At 44.5% G+C, this 23,030-nt stretch overlaps 1 protein-coding gene across 8 annotated transcripts in view; it reads left to right on the forward strand.

Annotated features, from left to right (window-relative positions):
- Positions 1-21,776, forward strand: part of LOC120953198 (inhibitory POU protein) — a 50,987-nt gene extending 29,211 nt beyond the window's left edge. For 6 of the 8 annotated variants that reach the window (XM_049607113.1, XM_049607112.1, XM_049607115.1 and 3 more), the window contains exons 4-7: positions 89-256; positions 16,603-17,002; positions 19,783-20,014; positions 20,383-21,776. In XM_049607113.1, coding sequence (XP_049463070.1) covers positions 89-256; positions 16,603-17,002; positions 19,783-20,014; positions 20,383-20,572 — 990 coding nt within the window. In that variant the 3' untranslated portion in view covers positions 20,573-21,776. The remainder of the gene's footprint in view (positions 1-88; positions 257-16,602; positions 17,003-19,782; positions 20,015-20,382) is intronic. The other 2 variants (XM_049607119.1, XM_049607118.1) reach the window with 2 other exon arrangements.
- The last annotated feature ends 1,254 nt before the right edge of the window (positions 21,777-23,030 follow it).

Below are 23,030 nucleotides of genomic sequence, written 5' to 3' on the forward strand. Positions count from 1 at the left end.
CACACACACACACACACACACACACACACACACACACACACACACACATAGTCGTTCATTTGTTGATGTCGTTTGGTTTCGTTCGCAGGGGGACATCTTTTCGGGCCTGAACGATGGAATTTTGAGCAGAGCGGAAGCGCTGGCCGCTGTCGATATTGGCAAGCATCAGAACAATCATCCACAGATGGCTACGCAGCTAAAGCATGACGTCATGTACCACCATGGGATGGGCGCGCCGCCACAGAGGCCGCTACAGGTAGGTGATCGACATTGACCCGATGGATTGTGGTAGTTTGCAGTGTGGTGCTTGTAATTTATTAAAACAAATTCGTTAATTAATAATTCATTGATATTAGGAGAGAGGTGTATTTAGTTGAATTGTTGTTCTTAACGCAGAATTTCTAGACTTCGGAGTTTGAACTTTAATAAATACTCACAAGATGCAAGGTACAGGTACAAAGCACTGGGCGGCTCCATGCCTCTTTGGGGATATTATACATATATACCCCAATCAGTGCTGCAAAATGTCACTGCCAATGTCATCAACAATTTTGACTGGAACAAAATCCATGTCAGCGTCACGTACTCGACAAGTGATAACCAGAGGTAATGCACATTTTCATACATTTGACATTTGTGACATTTTAGCAACCTACCTTTGGTCAGTCACTTTGTCATGACTTTTTTTTTAATGAGTGCGGTTCAGCAGAAAGGCCACTGACATAATCATAACAAATTCCGACTGAAACAAACAAAGTCAGTGTCACGAGCTCTACTGTGATGATCACAGGTGAGACACAAACAGTTGTTGCGACCATCACATGCTTGGTGACTTTGTGTGCAACCAACTCTTGATCAGTCACTTGGTCGCGACATTTTCTGTCGGTGATAATCACGATAGTCATGGGACATATGCCATGCGTGCGAACGGTCCCAAGGAATAAAATGATAATGTTTTCTCGCTCTGTTTGATACGCCCGACCATCAAACCAGACAGAGCGAGAAAGCATTTTGTTGAAAGGAACCACACGCCAAGTATATGCTTACGACGGCATTAAGCTTAGTTTGTGGGTCGGAATATCGCGGTTCACTCAAGCGCTATCGTGTTCGGCATGTCATGACGCACTTTCCTTGAGTATCAGCATGATGTTCAGCTACTACGGATATGTTCATTGTTTTCGTTGGTGATCGTCACGTGATGCTCATTTTGCAGCACTGTCCCCAATAATGAATTATCAGTTAAATATGATTGTTTTAGCAGTTTGATATAGTAGCTTTATTAAGTTAATTCTGTATTAGAATTTAGAATCGATAGATTTGCATATTAATCTGAATGGTATAAGTAACATATTTTTATTAAAGCGGAAAATTTCAATATCAAAATAGAATTGGTTCGTTGGATGTTCTTTTATTACAACGTAAACTATATTAAATCTATGAATTGAGGCTCAAGTGCGACGGATGGATGGCTTAAAGTTAATGATAAAATGAACAAAAATCCAATTTAAAGTGTTGCAATGTCTTAGGATTATAATCACATTTTGCATTATAGCAACAAACAGCATTGAGCAGGGATAACTGAAGCAACTGTTTGATGCGTAACTTTGTTCCCTGCACAAGTAATGTGCATAATCCAGCTAATTCTAAACTCATCATCGAAATTCTAAACATTATATAAAACTGATTACCACCCGTACAGCGGACTAGCATGAGATTATTGTAAATCTTTCACGATAATTACAAACGATTACGGCTTTTCAATCGACCAACCAACGTAGACAGTCGATCGCCGTAATCCTAGACGCAGGTCCCGCTGCAAGTGAAAACCGAGCAAAACTCGGAACCAGTTTTATAATTATCCTATTACACGTACCCTACGGCAGGAAAACAATAAACACCCGCAGTTCGGTAGACATTTCCCGCTTGCCAACTGTTTCGGTTAGCCGTGAACGATAAAAAAAACCCAAAGAACCTGTTGTAAGATTGAAATTTAAACAATCAAACCAATCGTAAGCTTGTGCTGGGATGGGGAAGCGAAGGAAAACCGAGGTTTACGCCGTCGATGATGCCGTCAGCCATTCATAGGGCCTTTTTCGGGTGGATTAAAATAATTTTCAATTTCCTCCCGGCGATTTGGTGCGTACCGCGCGCACGGTTTCCCTCCCTACCTCCTCCCCACCCTCCTCTCCCCAGCTGGTTATGGTGTTTGGCCTTTTGCTAACCACCGGAACAAACAGGCAGCCGGCCGGCCCGGCGGCCCCGCTCCTGGTCGTCGTGCCGGTGGTGTAGCAAATGTGATTTTTGCCGTGAGCCATAACCACCCACCGCCGCCACGTTCCGCGCCTTGGCGGTGGCAAATAGCTGGAAGGAAATTGTGCGTTTCCCATTCTAATTTGCCACGATTGACGTGGCACGTTTCTGGCCGGGTGCCGGGTGCATGATCGAACCCTCCCCTCCACGTGGAATGGTGTGTTTTTTTTTACTGTTTTCACTGCGTCGCTTGGGCGAACAACAACAAGTGGTGTAAGGTTTTTATATCCCTTTTGTTGAGTGGAGTGGTTTTAACGCGCGCGCCCTACACACAAATGAGACCCGCTCGCCGTCGCCGGAAAATGAACCCGCTGGAAAGCTAAGCTCACGGTACAAGGAGCAGGAGAACAAAAACTTTTGTGCAAAATATTTGAAGAAGTTAATAGAGAAAAGAAAAAAAAATAGCAAGAAAACACACATACCCAGACACACATGTGGTAAGGGTGTGAGAGAGAGAGAGGGAGAGAGGTTTTGTTTTGAGTGTTATAATGTTTGCCCCTTGGAATGTGGTTGTACTCGGTTCTATTGCTCTGCATGTTCATTCGTTTCACTTTTATTTCAATTACTTGCCCTTCAATTGCCCCATTCGGACCAGCCACCTCCGTACGCAAGAAGATTTCCATCCCGTACGCAAACACCAATCGAGCGGGGCTAACAATAAAGCAATGATGGGGTTGGGGCGGGGAGGGGGGGGGGAGGATGAACTAATGGGCAAGGGAGATGGCAAGGAGAAAGGGACCTGTTTGGAACCCAACCTATTCACAATTCCCTTGGTCCGCATCCCTCGGTGCGCAAAGGGCCGCGCAGCAAAAAAGAAAGGAAAACAAGGAAAAACTTACCCATTATTACCTTCGGGGAATTGTAGCGATGGGCCGAGGACGACGACTTCTTCTCGTTTTGTTTCCCCCAGCGGGCCCATTCAATGCATAATATAGCGCAACAATGGAGGTTTGCTGTTGATAAAACAGTTCTCAAACAGTTTTGCTTCCGCTTATCATAAGCAGGAGTGTGTGTGTGTGTGTGCGCGGCCGATCAAACAGCACTGCTTTGGTGCTGCCGTGTCTGCATGTGGTAAAGAACTGCTCCAAAACACATGTAAATTTTCCGTGTTCGTGGTCGTCGTGATTGGGAACAGTGCTGCATGACGTTACCCGACCTGTTCCTTGAGGGATCTCTGTCTGTGTGTGTGTGTGTGTTTGCACTTTGGACAACGTCGATGGTGACGCGACACTCTTGTGCGTTACGACATCTCTATTCTCCCGTGGCCGTACCCGCCGTCGGGCGGCACGTGAACGACACGTGACCCTCTCGAAGTTCCACATTCCCTCTCTGCCCGTGTGTACAGTTCCATCGCTCCGGCGCAAAAGCCGGAGTGTAAAGATATTTTGTTTCAATTGATATTTATGATTGTCGGTACACACAGGGACACACGCACGCTTGCTGTTAGTTTTGTTGCTTCTTAACTGGGCGCAATGGCGGGCAGGCGGCAGGGACAGGGCTTGTCGCTTCCCGCCTGTCGATCGTTTCCTGTCTCGCCTTTCCCCGTTCGGTTGTAATTGATCACAAACAAAATCAATTACGGTAATGAGAAGCAAACGGGAAAATTGCACTTTACATGACACACAGGAGGCCCCCGCTGTTCGCACCACGGCACGTCATGGCACCGTTGCTCGTGTTTGTGGTCCCGGTGCGCCCGCACGCCCCGTGTCGATTGCCACAAATTTAACGGCTATAATGTTACACGCTGTCGTTGCAAATTGTTTTATAGTTGTTTTTATTTGTCTCTTGTTTTTATCATGCTTTAAGGGAACGATTTTCAAGGTGGCTGCGGTTACTTTCGCCCACAAGCCAATCGAATAGTGGAGGTAAGAGGTTTAATGCAGCAAGGAGTAACTCTTGTGCTTTTGGTCGAGTCGGTTGTTCCACTGCTTTTTGTGCTGCTGGAGTTTGGTGAACACGATTGCCGTTGCGTAGTGGAGCAGTATTACGGTTAATGATCATTTGGAGCGATATATTTGGGCAGTTTGAGCTAAGTGTTTTCCGAAGCCATGCAGTAGAAAGTATGTTGCAAAGGGAAAGGGAACGCACAAGATCCAGGGAACGCAAAACTGCCATTTGGCCTAAATCAGGTCGTACATGTACTTTATTTGTAGCTCATTCTTGTAGATTTTATTTATTCTTAATCAGCTTAAGAGAAACAAAGAGCTTTTTTATTCTCTTTTGGTGCACATGTTTTAAAAGATATTCTAAAATACCATAATTTAGGTATCGAATGGCAGGTAGATTAACAAGTATATAACTATCGTTCAAACTCTTTTCGATTTCTTTTATCATTTCCCGATAATTGCACGCAAACAATCCTACATTGTGGAACAATCATAAACATCCCTCCGTAGCAAGGACTGACTATCTGGTTGCATGGGACTAAATAAGTCTGGGAAACCTTACACGCCAAATAGAACGATTGGAATTGATTGCTATTAGCAGTGGCGGATTTTCCCATATGCGGACTGAGCGGCCGCTGGAGGCCCCGGCCTAAAGGGGCTAAATCTCCAGATGTTAATTCGTTTGTATAAGCGATTGATCTTTTTTTAATAATGCACATATGAATGGAAAACTTTAGCTTTCTCAAAGAAGTATATTCTTACAAGTAAGTGTGTAGAATGTGTTGAAAACGTTTAGAGCAATAAAAAGCTGTTAGGTGCTTTAGAGATAATTTTTCAAGGCTTAGAACGTACTTTCCCACTCTTACATATTAGCAATAAGACCTCTCATGACAAGAAAGCATGAAAAAGCTGCTGGGACATTTAATTTTTTAAGAACTTCGTTGACGGTCTCAATTGCAAGGACGACAAGTCTACAAATACGCGTGTACAGGATAATCATTGTCAGATATTTGGATTTCAGGCAAATTTCATGTATCTATGAAACCTCTTATATACATGATTTAGCAAACAAATGCATAGCAAAACCTTTTTTACAAATACAAAACTTCAAAAGAGTAAAATTGGGGTTTTTTGGTAGGCTTACCAAATATGCCTTTTAAGTGTACTAGACTAGACCAATTGACAGGTTGCTAGAGAGGTCAAATTGGCCAAATTCTGGGCAACTGCATCTGCACAAACTGCAATCTGCAACTGCATAGACCACCTGGATCAGTACTGAAGTTTCTGGAAAGTCTGGAGTTTTAATGACGACAGTTAATCTTTTCATTGTTTACATTTTCATCTACACTTCTTTTAGCTTAGAAAGACGACCAAATGCGTATTTGTTATGAAAGACTACTGTAGAAATTGAAAAATGTCAAATGGCTAGTATTTGATAATAGTTTTGAAAAAAAAAAAATCACTACCGCAAACACCCATGAAGGACAACCTAAGACATGGAAAATATGTAGACCTGATTACACGAAAATTATAGAAACTATTACATTAATATAATAACTGCCATATAAAAGGACAGAAGAAAATTAATCCTTCACAAATTCAGGATTATCTAATTGGTATTCGTAAACATGCAAACAGTGTTTTTTGATATTGTCACATTTTGGGGTCTTTTGAGGAGACTAGCGGCCCTATTTGGATCCCCCGCTTAAGGCCCCAAGATGAGTAAATCCGCCTCTGGCTATTAGTAGCAATATTTCTCTTAAACTGGCCAAACAACTTATACCTGATAAATTATACCTACTCTTAAGTGAGTATGTTGTACTCTGGGCACTGCCATTTCGTGTATTTCGTGTCATCATAGTCATAGCCAAAATCATCAAGCAATTATGTGCTCTTTGCAAACTGTTTGTTTCGATGAATTCCTTACTGAATATGTCTACAGATACTATCTTGTCCATCAAACATTTCCCTTGCTATGCTAATGAAACCATTCGGAGTCGATTGCGATACAACATTGCTTCAAATGTACGATATGAGACGTTCATCGAATTCGGTGAATGTTTTTAAACTGTTTAAACAATGTTTCCCCATGCGTACGAACACAATGAACCAAAATGTAGCTACCCCAAGCCGGAAGTGGGCACCAGGAAGAGCCATAATTGTTTGTGTGCTCCCTGCTGTTTATATTTTTAGTCATTGTTTATATCCAACAAAGCCTTTATAAATCCGCAGCAAATCTTGCATCCCCTTGGCAGTGTAGTGCGGTCCCCGTGCCCTCCTTGCCTCTCCAATCAATGCGTGCTAAAGATGAACCCTGCGGGGGCAACAGCATTGGTAAGCTTTACAAAACGCAACCACAAAGCCGAAAGCACCCTCCTTTGCCCCGTGATGAAGCGTGATCCTGGACGAAGGTGAAGCATCGGGGTAGAAGGTAGGTTCTTGTTTAGGCAACCAAATCTCATTCCCGTCTCGTCGGCTTGAGCCCGGTTGGATCATACTAATGTTGCCCTGGTTGGTATGCTGCTGCTGCTGCTACTGCTATTGCCGCTGCTTCTTACAACCTCCGAGTTGTCGAAAAGCATAAGCCTTCATAAATAAGTAATGAACGACGAAGGCGGCACCGGTTCGGCGAGCGAGTGCGCGCAAGCTGGGAGGAAACAAGATGGTGAAGGTTTTGAAAAATCGATATCAACATCAACATTCAGTCAGCTCGCCGGGAGAGTGGGCCTGGGAGAGATGAAACAAATTAAGTGTGCGACGCTACCACTCCTGATCCTGCCGCCGATACGCACCATCACCGGCGGTAGACACTTGTCCCCGGCCACGTCGCTCACGAAAAGCGCAGTGCCCCGACGATGACGACGAGGCACGATTCCATTTGATTGGTTAGGCAAAACTTTGATATAGGGACAATGATGATGATTTATCATGGAGGTTTTTAAAACGAGTCGCCCAACTAGCTCTGCGTTACATGTTGCGTTGAACTAGATATGGACAGCATGATGACGATGATGACGATGAAATTGTTTGCGGTCTGTGTCGGTTTTCCAATGGGGAGCTATTTGTTTTGCCCGCTCCCAACAATGCTTGATAAGCGAGTTAAAAGGAGCAACCCGTTCGTTGGTTCGTTCGTGCGGCCACTAGCTATTGTGCGTAAATAAATCGATATTGTTGAAATTGGGGTGAGAGGCAGATGCCCGTTTTCATGCATTGGAAAGGAAGTTCCATTATAGCTGGAGCTGGACAGTCCGCATATCCGCACCATTGGCTTGGCAGGATCATTTGAATAAATCTATTCCACTGGACCCGATTGTTCGTACCCGGCTCCTCCCCGGGTGTGCGTAGCTCGACATCTCCGGCCGGAAACTAATCGAAACGGGTCGCAACAACATCATCCATCCGGTGCTCTCACGGCAGAGGAAAGGGCACCCGGGCTGGAAAGCCTTTTAGCATACCGGAAGCAGTGCGCCAAACGTACCGTACGAAACGAACAACGCCGGCATGATTGGGCGCGGTGTGCGTCTGCGCGAAACACACCGCCTTTTCGCCCCATTTCGCCCCACGTCCGAGCATATTGTGTCTGGGGTTGGCATCGGCATTTGGCATTGTTCATCCCGGCCCTTTCCATTCGGGTGATTGCGGGGCCTGGATTGCTATTCGCTACGGTCGCGCTGCGAGCGCTGCTCAGCCATTTGTATCATTCCCGAAATGATGCCGCCCGGAAATGGCCATCTCGCCGTGGCCCAACCAACGGCAGGCACGCACGGAGAGGATTCGTTTCGTTTCGGCCGGCCATTCCGCGTTCAATGGGAATCATGCCATTTTCGATTCTGTGTTTTTATCTGTTTTGTGCTTTTTTGTTTTGTTCAGTTTATTGCGAGCTAACAAAAAAAAAGGAACATCACAAACACAGAGTAAGAGAGAGAGAGAGAGAGAGAGAGAGAGAGAGAAGGCATGGAAATGAAATGATAAAAAACGCAGCGTAGCATAAAATAAATTGAAACAGGTTCGAAATGGATATAAGTTGAGGGAAAAAAGCAAAAACGAGGCAAACGAAGAAAAAAATGTAACAAAACAACAAAGCGAACAAGAGCAGAGGAGGGTAACACTGAGCCGCGTGGAGGGCTGTGTGACGCGACAAGTGAATGAATGAAGAAAAAAAACTAAAAACCAACCAAAAAAAACACATACACACACACACACACTCGTAGGCTTCTCTGGCCCGTCGCCTTTCTTGGGAAGTGAATTTATTTTTCAGAGCGGAAGAAATATTCATTTAATGAAAATATCATAACGCGGCCCGGGTGTTTTTGGAACTGGACCGGGAATGACGAAGAAGGCGATGAAAGCCGAATTTGAAGGAGGGTTTGGTTTTCTTTTTTAGGGGGTTTTCAGTTGTTTTTTGTTTGCTCTGCGTTGTGTCTTTGTTCCCTGAATCATTTCGCACTTTACAAATGGAACTAATTGCTAATAGACAAACTCGAAAAACAGCAGTTAATTAAATTAGGTAGGCCAATTTGTTTTGGCCCTGATTTATGCTGCCACTAGTTGGTACTTAAAAGCAGTGGCGTGGCAGTGAATCATCCCGGGAAGGAATTATTACAAGCGTTTGTCATATTTTGCTCAGCAGTGCGTACCGGCAAAGAGTGGCCTATTGCTTACTGCGTCTGATCTGTATCTGTTACATGCAACACTATCAGTACAGTTTGTCAATAATGCTACCCCTGACAGCCTTTGGCCGCGAATACGTATTCTATTAGCTGCGGGTTGAAAGTGTTCCGTTCTTCCCTGGATTTTGATCCTTGTAGACAGATACGCTATCGGAATACGGGCCTATAAAAGCCCAAACATTAGCGCAGATTTATTGCACCCGCTCTCGGTGTAACAGCTACCCGTCGCCCCGGCTATCAGTGCACACCGATCTTAAGCACTTGATGATGCGTTCGCTAATAGGATTTCTATGATCTTGTTCCCATTCCAATCCGTGTGTCAATCTGTGCACTTGGCTAAAGAACACACACACTCGGCTGACACTTAGTGCGTTACGGACAGATGCGCTTTTTGGTGTTTCCTCCGACCTTCAGCGTTCACATCATTGTTGTATCTAATTGTTCGGGTTATCCGGGGCCATCACGCCTGAACCCTCGCGGGAAATAAAATGCGCCCGAACCCTCGCCCCGGAACCGTGTGTGGCGTGGAAAGGAGCCTGGTAGTAACGACCGGCTCAGCAATCGTTTGTACGCGGGGAAGGTGTTGAAACGAGAGCAAAGATGTAAAAGCTGAGCAGAACCAGTCAAAACAGCAATCACAATAGGGAAAATCCTTTCAACTTGTGTCGTAAGAGCGAATAAAAAAAAAAAACAACTCAGGCCCAGGATGATGGTTTTGTGTCTTGCCTGTTTGCTGTTGTTTCTGTTTTACTTCCTTTTTTATTCACCTTTTTTCTCCCATCAAAGAGGGAAGCGAATACACACAGCCACACACACACACACACACGGACACAGAGAAAGATTATGCACTCCGGGGAGAACTCAATTGCTTTTATAGCGTAGCGTACGGCATAACAGCAACCTGGAATGGCAGAGCCCATTGACGGTAGATCCAAAAACGGTAACAAGGTTCCTCTCAAATGGTTCTGCTCCCGTTGTAGGATTGCTTTTTTAAAGGGATTTCAAATGGATTCGCTTCAGCCGCCCCCATGGTTGCATGGTCGGGTGGTGTTATAGTATCTGACAGTTCGTTACGGAAACCGGGCTGCCCGTTTCGCCTGGGTCACATTGCGGTGCCGTTGCGAAATACCTCAAGACAAAACAAAAAAGGGTCAACGATGCCATTTCTTCACTTCACATTGGTAACAAGTTTTTTTCCGGTTTTCAATAAAGATGTAAAACTGTCTTTTAGTGTGGAGTTCATGCCTTTTCCCTTCCCGCTCTCCCGCGTTGGGCGTGTACCGTTTTATTAGACTGTCTTAGGACTCGTAAAAAACGGTCGGATTACGGCCGGTGCATGGTTTGGTGGTGATCTCGTTTCTCGGTTTCGCCCGAACGTTTACGGACAGGTTCTTGGCTTCTTCATTTCTGCAACAGCCCCAGCCCAACGACCGTACCCGAACCGTGTATCCTTAGTGGTGGTAGGATTATATCTCTTTGTTGTTGAAATTTGGTCGATGATGCTCCTCTTTCGGTACGATACGATAGGTTATCACACACACACACTTCCACACGCACTCAGTTAAGGGTGAGACATTAAGTAACTCCCGTAGTGCTACCACCGCTCAATGGTTGGAAATGAAACTTCAAAACAATCGCCAACACCCATTTGTTGCTGGTGATGTATCCCTTCCACTGGGCGAACGCTGGAGGTGCACCGGACGCGGTGTCCTGGTGGACTTTCTGTCCTCTCCCCAACCTTTGCACCTGCTTGTACGCAACGATAGAGGGGAGGGAAAGATTCATGCGAGTACTTCACGGGGAAGAAGACACTGTACTCGAGCCGGCCATGGGAAGGGGACGAATCATTTTCTTTCCCTCTGTGTCAGGTGGTATAAAGTTCTTCTCCCACCGTTGTTCCCTCCCTCGCGGTTACCGGGGGTGCCCTCGTGCGATTGCGGGCAATTTTCGCTGCTTCGATCGCCACAGACAGTGGGACGACTTTCCCCGTAGGTCCTTAAAGCCCGCTCTACGGGCCGCCCGACCTGTGTCAGGTGTGTGCGGTTTTCATGTCGACAGCACGAGCTCTCTACACGCTTCGGTGCACAACAATCAAACCACTACGGATTGTGTGTGTGTGTGTGTTTTCTGCTATTGCTGCTACCTTTTTCGGTTAAACTTCCCTCGGCTGATGTATTTTATCGCGAGGGTGACTTCTTGTTACGTGCTTGCGGCAAACCTGTTACGGGTGCAAACGAGAGAAAATAAAAACAATGAGACTGTGCCATGGGGAAACAAAAGTAACTACATCAAAGACAGTCGTCGTCACCCCCCGCCGCAATGCCCACGACGTTGCAAGACAATGAATCCAAACGTAAGTCTGCTCGCAAGGTGTGCATTTGTTTCTATTTACCTTGGGCCGCTCCTTCCGTTTGTCGGATTGTTAGTCGCTGGCGGGCCCAAGCCACGGTGCTACTTGTAATTGTAATTTATGGATCGAATTATAGCCCCTATCTCGTAAAGGTTACATTTATTTCAATTAGGACGGATTGCCTCCCGTGCTCGAGCATACCCCTCCCCGTCCCCTCCATTTTCCATTTTCGCTACTACAGGCTTTCATCTCCGAGGTTTACGAGGAAATTCGAGCTCGTGCAGCAAAAGCGCATTCCATGCCAGTAGCGCCCGGTGTGAAGGAATTAGTGCGCTCAACAGGCATCCGGGCACAACAGGTCTCACAACACTGTCGCCGGTGGTGTGGAACCCAGGACCACGAACCGACGACATGATTAATCTTCTTTCGCTCTCCGGCCTGCCGCCGCACACTCGCTCGGCCAAGGAGCTGCTGGGTTGTTGAAGTTTGAACTATGACAGATTAATAATTACACCGTGCAAATTAATGAGGCTCATCAGTTTTTAGAACGCGTTTGGTTGTATTTTTTGCCTTTCCATTCTTTGCTGCTACGGGACTGGAAAGTTTACTTACCGCATCCACGCGGGCATGGGAAGGGATCCCGGCCCGGACCAAAAAAGGGTGCCTTTTGACAAATGAGCGTTGCCCCTCGGGCGGCAAACCATATGATGAGCGTAATTAATTTACACGGGCAATTCATTACCGCCGTTGCTCAACAAGCCATTTTGTTCTGGGTGTGTGTGTGTGGTAGTTTATTCTATTAGCAAACAATGATTGACCGGTGAGCGGCACGGCGAAGGGCGGCAGACTCAAGACAAACGCGGGCTTTGCGGTCGCTGGTGGAAGCAAGCTTCTTGCGGTGTTTGGAACTTGGGATTGAGTCCTTAATCATTATGAAAGCGAAATTAGCCTAAGTAGAGGTTTAATATGTTTAACAAATCACTGAGTACAACTGGAATGGAGATGCGTTTCATTACCAATTCTTTTGGACTGCTCTGTCTTTGAATCTTTGTCCTATTAGTATTATTTAAAATAGTCATTTCTGGCAGTTCAATGGTCAATCCCAATAACTACTCTATTTATGTGTTTTTTTGTCCTCTAATCTTGATATGTTGACTTTACTGCTACTGGCAAACTTGCATGTTTGATCGATAGAGCACCCAATGTGGATTTCTCTGTTTCACTGTGATTGAACAAGATTTATTGTTGCTGTGCACATTGGCGAACTTTGCATACAACATTGTCGTTCTAAAAGCAGTAAGTTACCTTCACTTTCTGCTTGGATGCAAATTTAATTTCCCAAAACGTCTTTGCCCGGCTTGTAACAACAAGCAGCTCACCAGTCAAAACAGCCATTGGACAGGACGATTTGTACTTTCGTAAATGGATCGAAAACAAAGACTACCGGTAATCGGCTTTAGCGTGCAAGCTGACATGGTCCAATGTTCGACCATCTCCGGCCAACGGATTGACTCCCTTTTACCAGGAGAACTGAAACCAACATCCTAATGCAGTGTTTTGTAATGGACTCACACACACACACACACACACGCGTACACGAAGAAAAAGGGAGCTCAACCAAAAGCACCATGGCAAAAAATCATACATCGTCGTAATCGGAAATAAACCTGTAATGCTGTCCCGGGAAGTGGATAAAATAATAGTAATAAATGCGATTAAAGTATGGGCCCGCAAGGATGGCCATCCACATCCCTCCCGGTGAGTGCTCGATGATAATCTCGCGGGCCCTGCTCTGCCCGGCCGCTTCTGTCCTCGGCTGTGATCCGTGTCGGCACCATGTCCCTTGAAGCCTTGCTGTCGGTGAACATCTGTCAACATTCAAGTGGCCAGCAAATGCTCTTTGCTTGCTGACGTGTCAACCCGGCCTGCCGGCCCACTTCAAAGTGTTAACGAACGGGGAACAACGGAGCCAACAACAAACAAAAAAAGCGCAACCGAACGCAATTCAAAAATTCACGTAACATCCGAGGGCGCGTTGCGCGTTTTCTCACATCCTTCCAGTGGTGCAGATTAACCACTTTTGCAGTAACGAACTACAGTCAAAACACAGACAGCGGGTCATCGGAGACGCTTCTGCCTAACCCTTGTCGCACTGTGTACGCGCGGGGGATGATAATTTACCCCTCATTTGAGCCTGCCGGTCACGAGCGAACACTACGGAACAAGTGTAGCTTCGCCTCCTAAACGGATGGGCGTTTTCGGCGCAAGTGAGCTCGCTGTAAATCTGGCAACATATTTTCCCTTTTAGGCGTATTTTCCCTGACAGCTAAGGAGAAAGAAACAACAACAACAACAACAAGAAAAAAAAAACAAGGGGAAAAACAAACAAGTTTTCCTCTAGTTTTCCGATCCCGCAAGGAAGCAGCAAAATAATAAAGACCACCGCACAGGAAAACCGCCTCGGCAGGCTGCCGTGAAACACTGGCACCGCACAGGATCAACTGGTGTCCTACAATATTTTTGCATTATCCGTAACCAACTTGTTTCCGGGGCCATGAATAAATTTGCCAGCCTCGATGCTCGATTTTAGGGGGCCGCGGCCCGTAACACCGTTCGCGAAGGGTGCCGAGAAGGGCTGCTGAACGCCTCGATTTCCTTGTAATTTGTACGTAGTTAAAACGTTTGGGAATAACTTTTCCATTCGATTGTGATGAGATTAAAACATGATCCGCATCGCACGGTGGAAGTGGTTGCCTACCGGGCGCACCCCAATTCGATTGCTATTATCCTTTATTTCTCCGAGGCGAGGCGCTCAATACACATTATTTACAAATTACCACCGTAATGTGTGACGTATGCTCGCTCTGTCTCTCGCTTTGAGCCGGCTGCCGTTGCTGCTTGCGCTGGTCGGATAGTACGGCAAGATGAAAAGGGGTGGAAAGGAATCAATCGCGCCGTTTCAACTGTTGTTTTTCCCCTCATTTTGCCGTACATTCTCCGTCTCTTCTATCCGCACATTTCGCAATGAATGTTAGATTTGGCTTACAAAACTTGCTACGCCGTCTAGGGCGAACAGAAGGCAGAGAACTGCGAATACATCTCGGATGGTTTCTGCTCACTGTTGCTGTTGTGGCTGCAGAGCGCACTGACCGTTTCCCAATAGATTTCCCGCTACGACCCTCCTGCCCTTTGCTTCCATCGTACCGTACTTTCCCATTAGCTGTTTCGCTGCGGCCAAAGAGGACGAAGATGTGGGGTTAAACAAGGTTAATGAAAGGCAAACAGCAACAGAAGTTTGTAGGCAGATGGTCTTGGGGACCCGTCCCGAGCCCGGGTCTGCGGCAAGGACAAACAGAAATCTCTTCGCAACAAAGATAGCGCGGCGCAAGAGTAACACGCTTCGCTGCACAAAGTCACCGCAGTTGGAACAGCGTGAAATGCATCGCCGGACAATAGCTAGCAAGGGATGGGAGCTCAAAACCACACTCACACAGGGTAGCCAGGACACACTGTCGACCCCAGGTCCGACCAGGGTCGAAATACGAGCACCGTGCGGGAATGTGCAAGCGGAATCGAATTTATGGAAAACATTCACGCATGCAATATTATAAACAGTTCGACGCTGGTAAACATCAATTAACTTTTATGGCGTGCTATCGTTTGGCGTAAATTAATAAACCGTGCGTATCGGTGGCGCTGGGCCATTATTAAAACGGCTTCACGGCCATCTGTTTGCGTCCGACCGAGATACATCTTCGGAAAATTGGTTTGCAAATAGTAATGAACTTGCCGGCACAAACTACACCGGTGTCCAGCGGTGTATCGGCCCTGGCATATGTGTGTGTATTGCTTGCTGCCACAAATGGGAGCATATTTGCGGTTTGGTTTAATATTCATCCCGGAATGGTTTCAGGTCCACCACCACCACCACCACCACCGTGGCCGTGGGCCCGTGCAGCACATTATCCTTTCGGCCGTACGGGTCCCGGTTGATCCCGGTAACGGTCGGGTGCGATAGTTAGTGGCCGTAGCAAATGAAATGCGGTGTAATTAAGAAGTGGGCAAATTTAAAATGGCTAACCTGTCGGTTGGAAGGTTGTGTTTGCCCCGCTGGACTACGACGAATTGGCAGTGCCATTGGGCTTACGGTTTGGTTCGTTTTCGTATAGTTTTATTTTTCGAGAATTAATGAGGGATACGCATTTCCTGAGGATTTTATTAGCTACATCCGAAATAATTTTCCTAGATACTAACTGTTTTTAAATAAGTATTTCTTGACATTTACTTTTAGTACCTTGAGTAACTTGATTTACATGTTACATAATATTAAATCATAAACAGGATAGTGTCCAGGGGTCTCCAACAAATGTTTGTTGATAAAGACAACTGATATTCTGAGACTGAGACTGATATTTATTGTTCTTATTTCACTTAGAGGGTTTCCCACGATTTATTGGTTGGTTCCCATCAATTTTTGGTGGGTTCCCATCTTTGTTTGATGCCTTCCCACGATTTTTTGGCCGTTTTCCAGAATTTTTTGGTCCAATTCTATTGATATCCAATCGGAAAATACCAATAAATTATGGGAACGAACCAAAAATCTATGGAATACGACTAAAAAATCGTGGGAACTGACCAATAAATCGTGGTAAACCCAGTATTAGACAAATTTTCATCAATACTAAAAATATTTGTTTTCGAATGGCTTTATAAGTCACATTTTGTTGAAATGCCTATTTCTTGCATTAGACTCGCGAGTCGAAATTTGGAGACCCCTGCTTTAAACCTCTCGCAACATAGGGGCTTTCCTATACAATTGTTCACAATGTAGCAGGGTTTCTGCGCTGTGTTTAAGTCTCGTAAGTCTCGTTTAAGTGTGTTTAAGGCTCGATTTTCTTGGTCTGTCTTTGGAGTAGTTGCCTCAAACTATGTTTATTTTGATATTTCGAATGGTAACTTAAAATATAGGTGCTTTTTATTGATTGAGCTAGACAACTGGACATTTAAGATTAAAAATGATTTAATTTTATTTAAATTTATTTAAGGATGGATTTAAATTTAAAAAAATAAGGAACAAAATATTTAAAAAACACAAGAAGAAAGAAAACAAACTGCAAGCATTTCCTCATCGTTGATTCCCTTTATCCGAGCGTACTCGAAAAAAAGACAATAATTTTCACATAATCAATAATAAAATAACATTAAAAAATCCTTTAAATACTGAAGCAGTTTTTTTTCTAAATAGTTTATTATTAACGTGTACTTTCGCTAAAACCTGTTCCGCACCATCACTGCCAACAACCACCCTTCTTTGAAGCAATTTCTCTTATCTCGGCCATCCCACTAATCAACGGCAATTGCTCTCTTTTCCCCCGCACACTTGCAGATGCACCATACGATGGATGGCATCGATATGCTCGATCCGTCCGGCTCGATGACGACGCTGACACCGATGGCGGAAACGCCGATCACCTCGTCCCATCACCAGCTGCACGGTTCCTACCATAGCATGAATCACATGATGAGCCACCATCACAGCAGTCACCTCGGAAACCACACGCCAGGTAGTACGGATGCGGGCGCGGACCGGGAGCACCCGGGCGCGGCCGGGAGTTGCGTCTCTAATGCAACCTATAATGCAATCTTCGCAGATGGCTTCCTGGGGGCCCATCATCCGGCGATGGCTGCCGCGGTGGCGGCGGCCGGTCTGCACCCGGACACCGATACGGATCCGAGGGAATTGGAAGCGTTCGCCGAGCGGTTTAAGCAGCGGCGAATAAAGCTAGGTAAGGGCTTGCGCCACTGGCTTTGACGGTGGAAGGGCGGGGAAGGGTAGGGATGCCCGGTGCATCCAAGATCTAATCAACACTGGCCAGATTATGTGCCCTGCCTGCCTCGGGGTTGGGGAAAGTTCAAAGATTGCACGGGATGCAATGTTGCTGGAACACGGGGACTCGTATCGCACACTGAAGTTGGAGGTTGGGAGCGAACGAATCCCTTCAATATGCATACGACTCTTGCCCTGCCTTAGAAGATGGTGCTCATATATTTGTCATTTAAATTATCCGACAAGCCGGTACGGTGAATCGTGGTGAATGGATTGTGATAAATATTGAAGATGAACCGGTACCCGGCAAGGAGTATGTCTTCTTATGCCGGGAAGGCATGCTCCGTCTTTTGCCTTAGATCCGCCGAGCGTTCTAGTCCGCAAGGTAGTGGTAATACATCAAACACCACGGGGTGGTTAAAATTGATTTTCCCTTTGCTTGGTCTTCGGGTACCTAGAGAGCAACTTATCAAACGCACAAATGGACCCTTCCTGCTGGCGCTACACACTGTGTTGCAGAATTGACGCTACAACACTAACCATTTTCCGATAGACCACCTCCGGCGGGCGATGGTTTGTTTTCGCTCGCATCGCCCATTACACCGCACCGGGTATGATTACACACGCAACGTATGATAACGCGGGGCGTAATTTGCAGTACAATTTTCTTCCCTTTATATTTGAAGCAGCAAATTCAAAAAAATACAAGAGGGGAACGCTGAAAAGACAATATAAATCGATCGACAGTACCAAATGCACTCGAAACCAACGGGAAGAAGGGGTATGAGGTTTTCGCGCATATCACGTACAATGACACGGCACAAGTGGTGCGGGAACACATCGCGCATAATCGCTAGGGAAAACGAAGGGACTTTTCGCTTCAGCAAGTCAATTAAACTGTTGTTGGGTTGTGGAAGAGGAAGAAAATGGCACTTCGTCGTCTGTGTTTGCAATTTCTGCAACGAGAGGGTGAGAGTGAGAAATAGAGAGGCAGCCGGGGTACTGGGTTCGAACCGCGACAGATTTGCTCGTTCGCCGGGCGCAACTCCTAACGGGCGATTTGTGATGAGTATAACTTATCATTACTGGTTGGCAATAAAAATTGGAAACATCTGCTTCAAGGGGCCGATGGGGGGGAAGATAGGGGCGATAAAAACTTCCACAGAATCGCCGTTTGAAGGTGTTTTTTGGTTTGTTTTGTAATGGTATTAAATTTTATGTTCTACCTTTGGGCGGAGGGACTTTTGATTGGCTTTAAATTGTGTCGTTCTGTCATAAGCGTTCAGTGAATTAGAATCTATTTTATTGGAAACAGTTTTCCCTATTCGGGGCTGTAGTAGCGATGCGGAAGGATGCTTCTAATTTTTGCAAGGGCACTTTCACATTTCACTGGTTTATGCTTGTTATTATTGATGCTCAAATTGAACACGATTAATTTGCTCAATCGATGTTTTATGGGTGTACTACAGATGTGGATACTGAGTAAGAGTGAGTGAATCCGTTGAATCCTACAAGTAACTGTATGGATTCAGATTCAGATGAGTTCGATATGAATCTTTATACTATTTATTCCATTTTATTTTGGATACATAAGCCTGTTGGGAGTTACTTTCCATTGATTTAGCGAGGAAAATCTCAAACTTTTATTGTTCTTATTAATGTTTAGAGTGAGTTGAATATTGAAATCCTTACGACTCCTTTGATTCAAATCTCCAAGTAGAGTGAGTTTTCTCATCCCTGATGACTATGGAAAGATTTTTACAGAATATCCAGAGCTAAAAAGTCCGGCATCTTCCAAACAACACAGATAGCACATTAAATCCTAAAAAATTTAATGCATTTTTCGTAGTTCTTCGAGTTTGTGTATGAGACAGAGACTCCCTGAATTATATAAATAATTCGTTGTTCATGCCCGAAACTCCATTCAGGTCGATCGGCATGCTGATACAACCAGCAATGTACTCCAGGGTCCCTATCGTGTTAGGAGCCTCTAGGGTAGTGTGTCTTGCATATCTAGATATAGTGTCGTTTCCTAAGATGCCTTCAAATAGACTGATAGAACCTCGGAAAAGATCTCCAAGACCTTATAAGACCTAATAATATGATCGTCAGAGGTTCCAATATCATAATATTGAGACGTCACCAAATTGTCTAGATATCAGACCCCGTGCTCGGCAGAATTTCGGAAAAAGTAGAGTTTTGAAGTCGAATGTGCACATCGTTATTCACCACTTCCAAGACGTATGTCAACAGCTGTCAAGTGGTGTATTTGTATCAAAATAAAATGTCAATTCCTACACATAATTTTCAACACATCATAATAAAAGTTTCAAACTCAATCCAGCTTGAGACGTGTTGAAAATCATGTGGAAGAAGTGAAACATTATTGTGATGCAAATATAGCATTTGACAGCTGTTGAAAAACATCTAGCAATCAATGAAAAATATTGTAGACATTGGAAATTGACTCGGAAAATCCTGTACCTTAGCCCTCAGGAGTTCAACCATGTGTCAGGAGTCCGTAATGTGTTGAAACAAATAAATAAGAATTCTTTGCAAAACGAACAGCGTTGGGAACCCTATTGGACTATTGAAGAAGACTTTATGAGGGACACTTTGCAAATAATAACAAGACTATTTGTTACATTCAATAGGATGAAAATCTTACAATCCCGATTTTTGCGACTGTTTAAACAATCAACTAAACATTCAAAATCCGTCTTACGTTTCTGTCCCCAGGTGTAACCCAGGCCGATGTCGGCAAGGCGCTAGCGAACCTAAAGTTACCAGGCGTCGGTGCACTGTCCCAGAGCACCATCTGCCGTTTCGAGAGCTTAACCCTGTCCCACAACAACATGATAGCACTGAAACCGATCCTGCAGGCGTGGCTGGAGGAGGCCGAAGCTCAGGCCAAGAACAAGCGAAGAGACCCGGATGCACCGAGCGTACTGCCGGCGGGAGAGAAAAAAAGGTAGCGCCCGTTTCTGATTCCGGTGGACAGCTTTTTTTGTTTGTTTGGTTTCATGCGTTATGGTTCTGTTTGTTTTCATATGTACTATCTTTTTATTTCATTTTCTTTTCCTTCTTTTTGTTGTTCTTTTGTTTCAGTTCTGTGTGTTTCATTTCATTTCATTTCTAATTCGTTCGACTTTTCATTTCGTTTTCCATTACGTTAGCGCACCCGACAGCACGGAAGATGGTCTGTCCTTGCTGTGTTCATTAGCTCCGCTCATTTGCCGCTCTTATCTGCTTTTCTTTACCGTGCACATGTTTCATTTGATTTGGTTTTAGAGCGCCGTTGTTTTAATAAAAGTAATCTATATCGAGTCTTTTTTCAAGAAAAAGGACTTCCATCGCTGCACCGGAAAAGCGTTCCCTCGAAGCATACTTTGCCGTCCAACCGAGACCCTCGGGCGAGAAGATCGCAGCAATAGCGGAGAAGCTGGACTTGAAGAAGAATGTCGTCCGCGTATGGTTCTGCAACCAGCGCCAGAAACAGAAGCGCATGAAGTTTGCGGCCCAGCACTGACCTTCGCAGGACGGGCAGCACGAGTTAGGGAATAGTGTGACTTTTACTAGTGGTAGCAACGTAGCTGGTTTTGGATATTAGTCTACTAGTGTCGTTTTAAGCGGTGAGGAGGAAGGGTAGCAATAGAACACCACCACCAGGAAACGGCAAACATACGCCAGAAAGCAATACGGGCCTGAGCAAACATGAAGCAAGTGAGTGGAGGGTGGGGGGGAGGAGAAGGTCACGATGGTAGTGCTGATGCAAAAGGAGGTGCATACTACAAATTACGACACATAAAATAGAACGGGAACCAATTGAAGAATAACAGATAACTCTAGGATTGTTGTACATATGGAAATAATGCATTTAAGGTTAGGCATCAATCAACAGGCATTCTAGTAGCAATAGGCAGCCGCGGCCGCAGCATAGGCAGCCGGCCGCAGCGGTAGCAGGGGAAGGGTGCGGAGACAGTGCAATTGCAGTGAATTAGTGCGTATATAATTTCCGACTCCTTCAGGATTGTGATTTTTCACTTTTAAGTTGAGATGTAGATCTAAGCCTTCACACCTTACTAGGCAGGCAAAATTGCGCGCAGCACATGAGTAGCAACAGAAGCAGTACATTTTAGGATGCGAAGGGATGCGTGCCAGAGTAACGCTGTAAAACCCCACCTGCTGGATACGGTGGGATTATTTAGGTCGTTTGGTTCCCCAATAAGGCCAAACACTACAAAGTGCAATATGTATGGCGGTTAGCAAGTTTTTGTGTAATTGCGAGATAGTAGTGTAATTGCTGAAGGGAATGTCATATAAAAACGGGAAAATGGAAAGAAAGTAACTGATTACACGAAACAAAGGTAAAGAAAAGATCAATTTAGTGGATACGAAGATAAAAAAGAAAAAAAAGGAGCGGAAACAGTTACAATACGAACACGAACATGATGAAACAACCCGAAGACGGACATGAGAAGGAAAAATCAACAAACATTACATGCACACAAAAGATAGTGGATTGGTTCGCTTGCCTGCAAAAGGATAATGTAACAATAGGGAAACCAAATCCAAACATCACAACACACACACACACTGGCAGCAACCGAGGAACACGAACGAGCAAAGCAAACGCAGTTACAGTGATTTTGTTTGAATCTTTTCATTTGTAATTTGTGTGGTAGCGAAGTTGTACATAATAAAAAAAGTAATACAAAAGTAACGAAAAAAAACAATAAAATTTCAAAATGTAATTTTTATATAACAAAAGCATTAGAGAAAAACACAAAGGCAGAAATAAATCTGATAACAAGTCATTCTACATAGAAAACAGTTGCGTTTATTGAGCTTCCTAGGTGTTTTTGGAAGATAGTATAACGGATATTATACTGACTGCACATCTGTATATTCAAATCTTTGAAAGCATATTCTGGTAAGGGGTAAGACACATTAGATTTGTTACTTCTTGGCTGATTAGATGATTATATTTCTACACTGACTGGACGCAGTTACTGCATTTGAGACATATCCAAGAACAATATTTGGATCGGAATAATAAAGGGACCAGTTTTAGGCATAGGTTCCAGAGTAGTTTTAGGCCTCGGAATTAGTTCGGGGTATGGGTATGGGTTGGGATCAGTTCCAAGAACGATATAGAATACACTGATCCTTTGGGATTCAATTTGGGAATCAATTCCAGGGCTTAGGATCGATTCAGTATCAGTTCCTGGACCGATACGGGGTTTGGTAATGGGTATGTTGCAGGATCGACGAGGTTGTTGTATTAGTTTCAGGACCATTGTGGGATGAAGATCAATTCCAGTATCACTATGAGGTCAGATTTGGCCCCAGAATGGGTGTGGATTTAAATTAACTTTCACTTCTGGTAATCGTTCATAATCAGTTTCTGTGTATGGTGGATTGCAGAGGCACCATGGAATGTGGTTATTTATTAAAAACAGGGTTTTCCCACACCCTGGACTTTTGAACATTATTTTGTATTACGCATTTTTGCTATCCATTTTCACCCACCGCAGGTCCGTGAATCGTTCGTACGATAAAGACGATCTGAATGGGATTCATTCTTGAAGGATTCATTACGTCTAACCACAAATGCATACCTTATGCTAGCGTTAGATTGAACCGTATTTTATGTAATGTGATATTTTCGTTTTAAAAGATTTTAATTAAACCTAAAGCAGACAATAGTTTTAAGTTTTCATGAAACATTGAAATTATAAATAACAATTTGCTTGAAAGAAATGGTAGCACAATGTGATAATTTGTGTATACCTAAAGCAACATTTTTCAGATTGAGAATCTATCAAAGCTTTACCTTTACAACAACAAGAAAACTAATTGTTTAATCGTTGGGTTAGTATTAAAAATCTTTTGTACTAAAAACTGCACGCAAATAACGGTCAATGAAAGGCAATTTGAAACAGTCGTACCTTTTCGCGGCGCACCAAGCATTGGACGAGCAGCCA

This window comes from Anopheles coluzzii, chromosome 2 (genome assembly GCF_943734685.1).
Source record: "Anopheles coluzzii chromosome 2, AcolN3, whole genome shotgun sequence".
NCBI lineage: Eukaryota > Metazoa > Arthropoda > Insecta > Diptera > Culicidae > Anopheles > Anopheles coluzzii.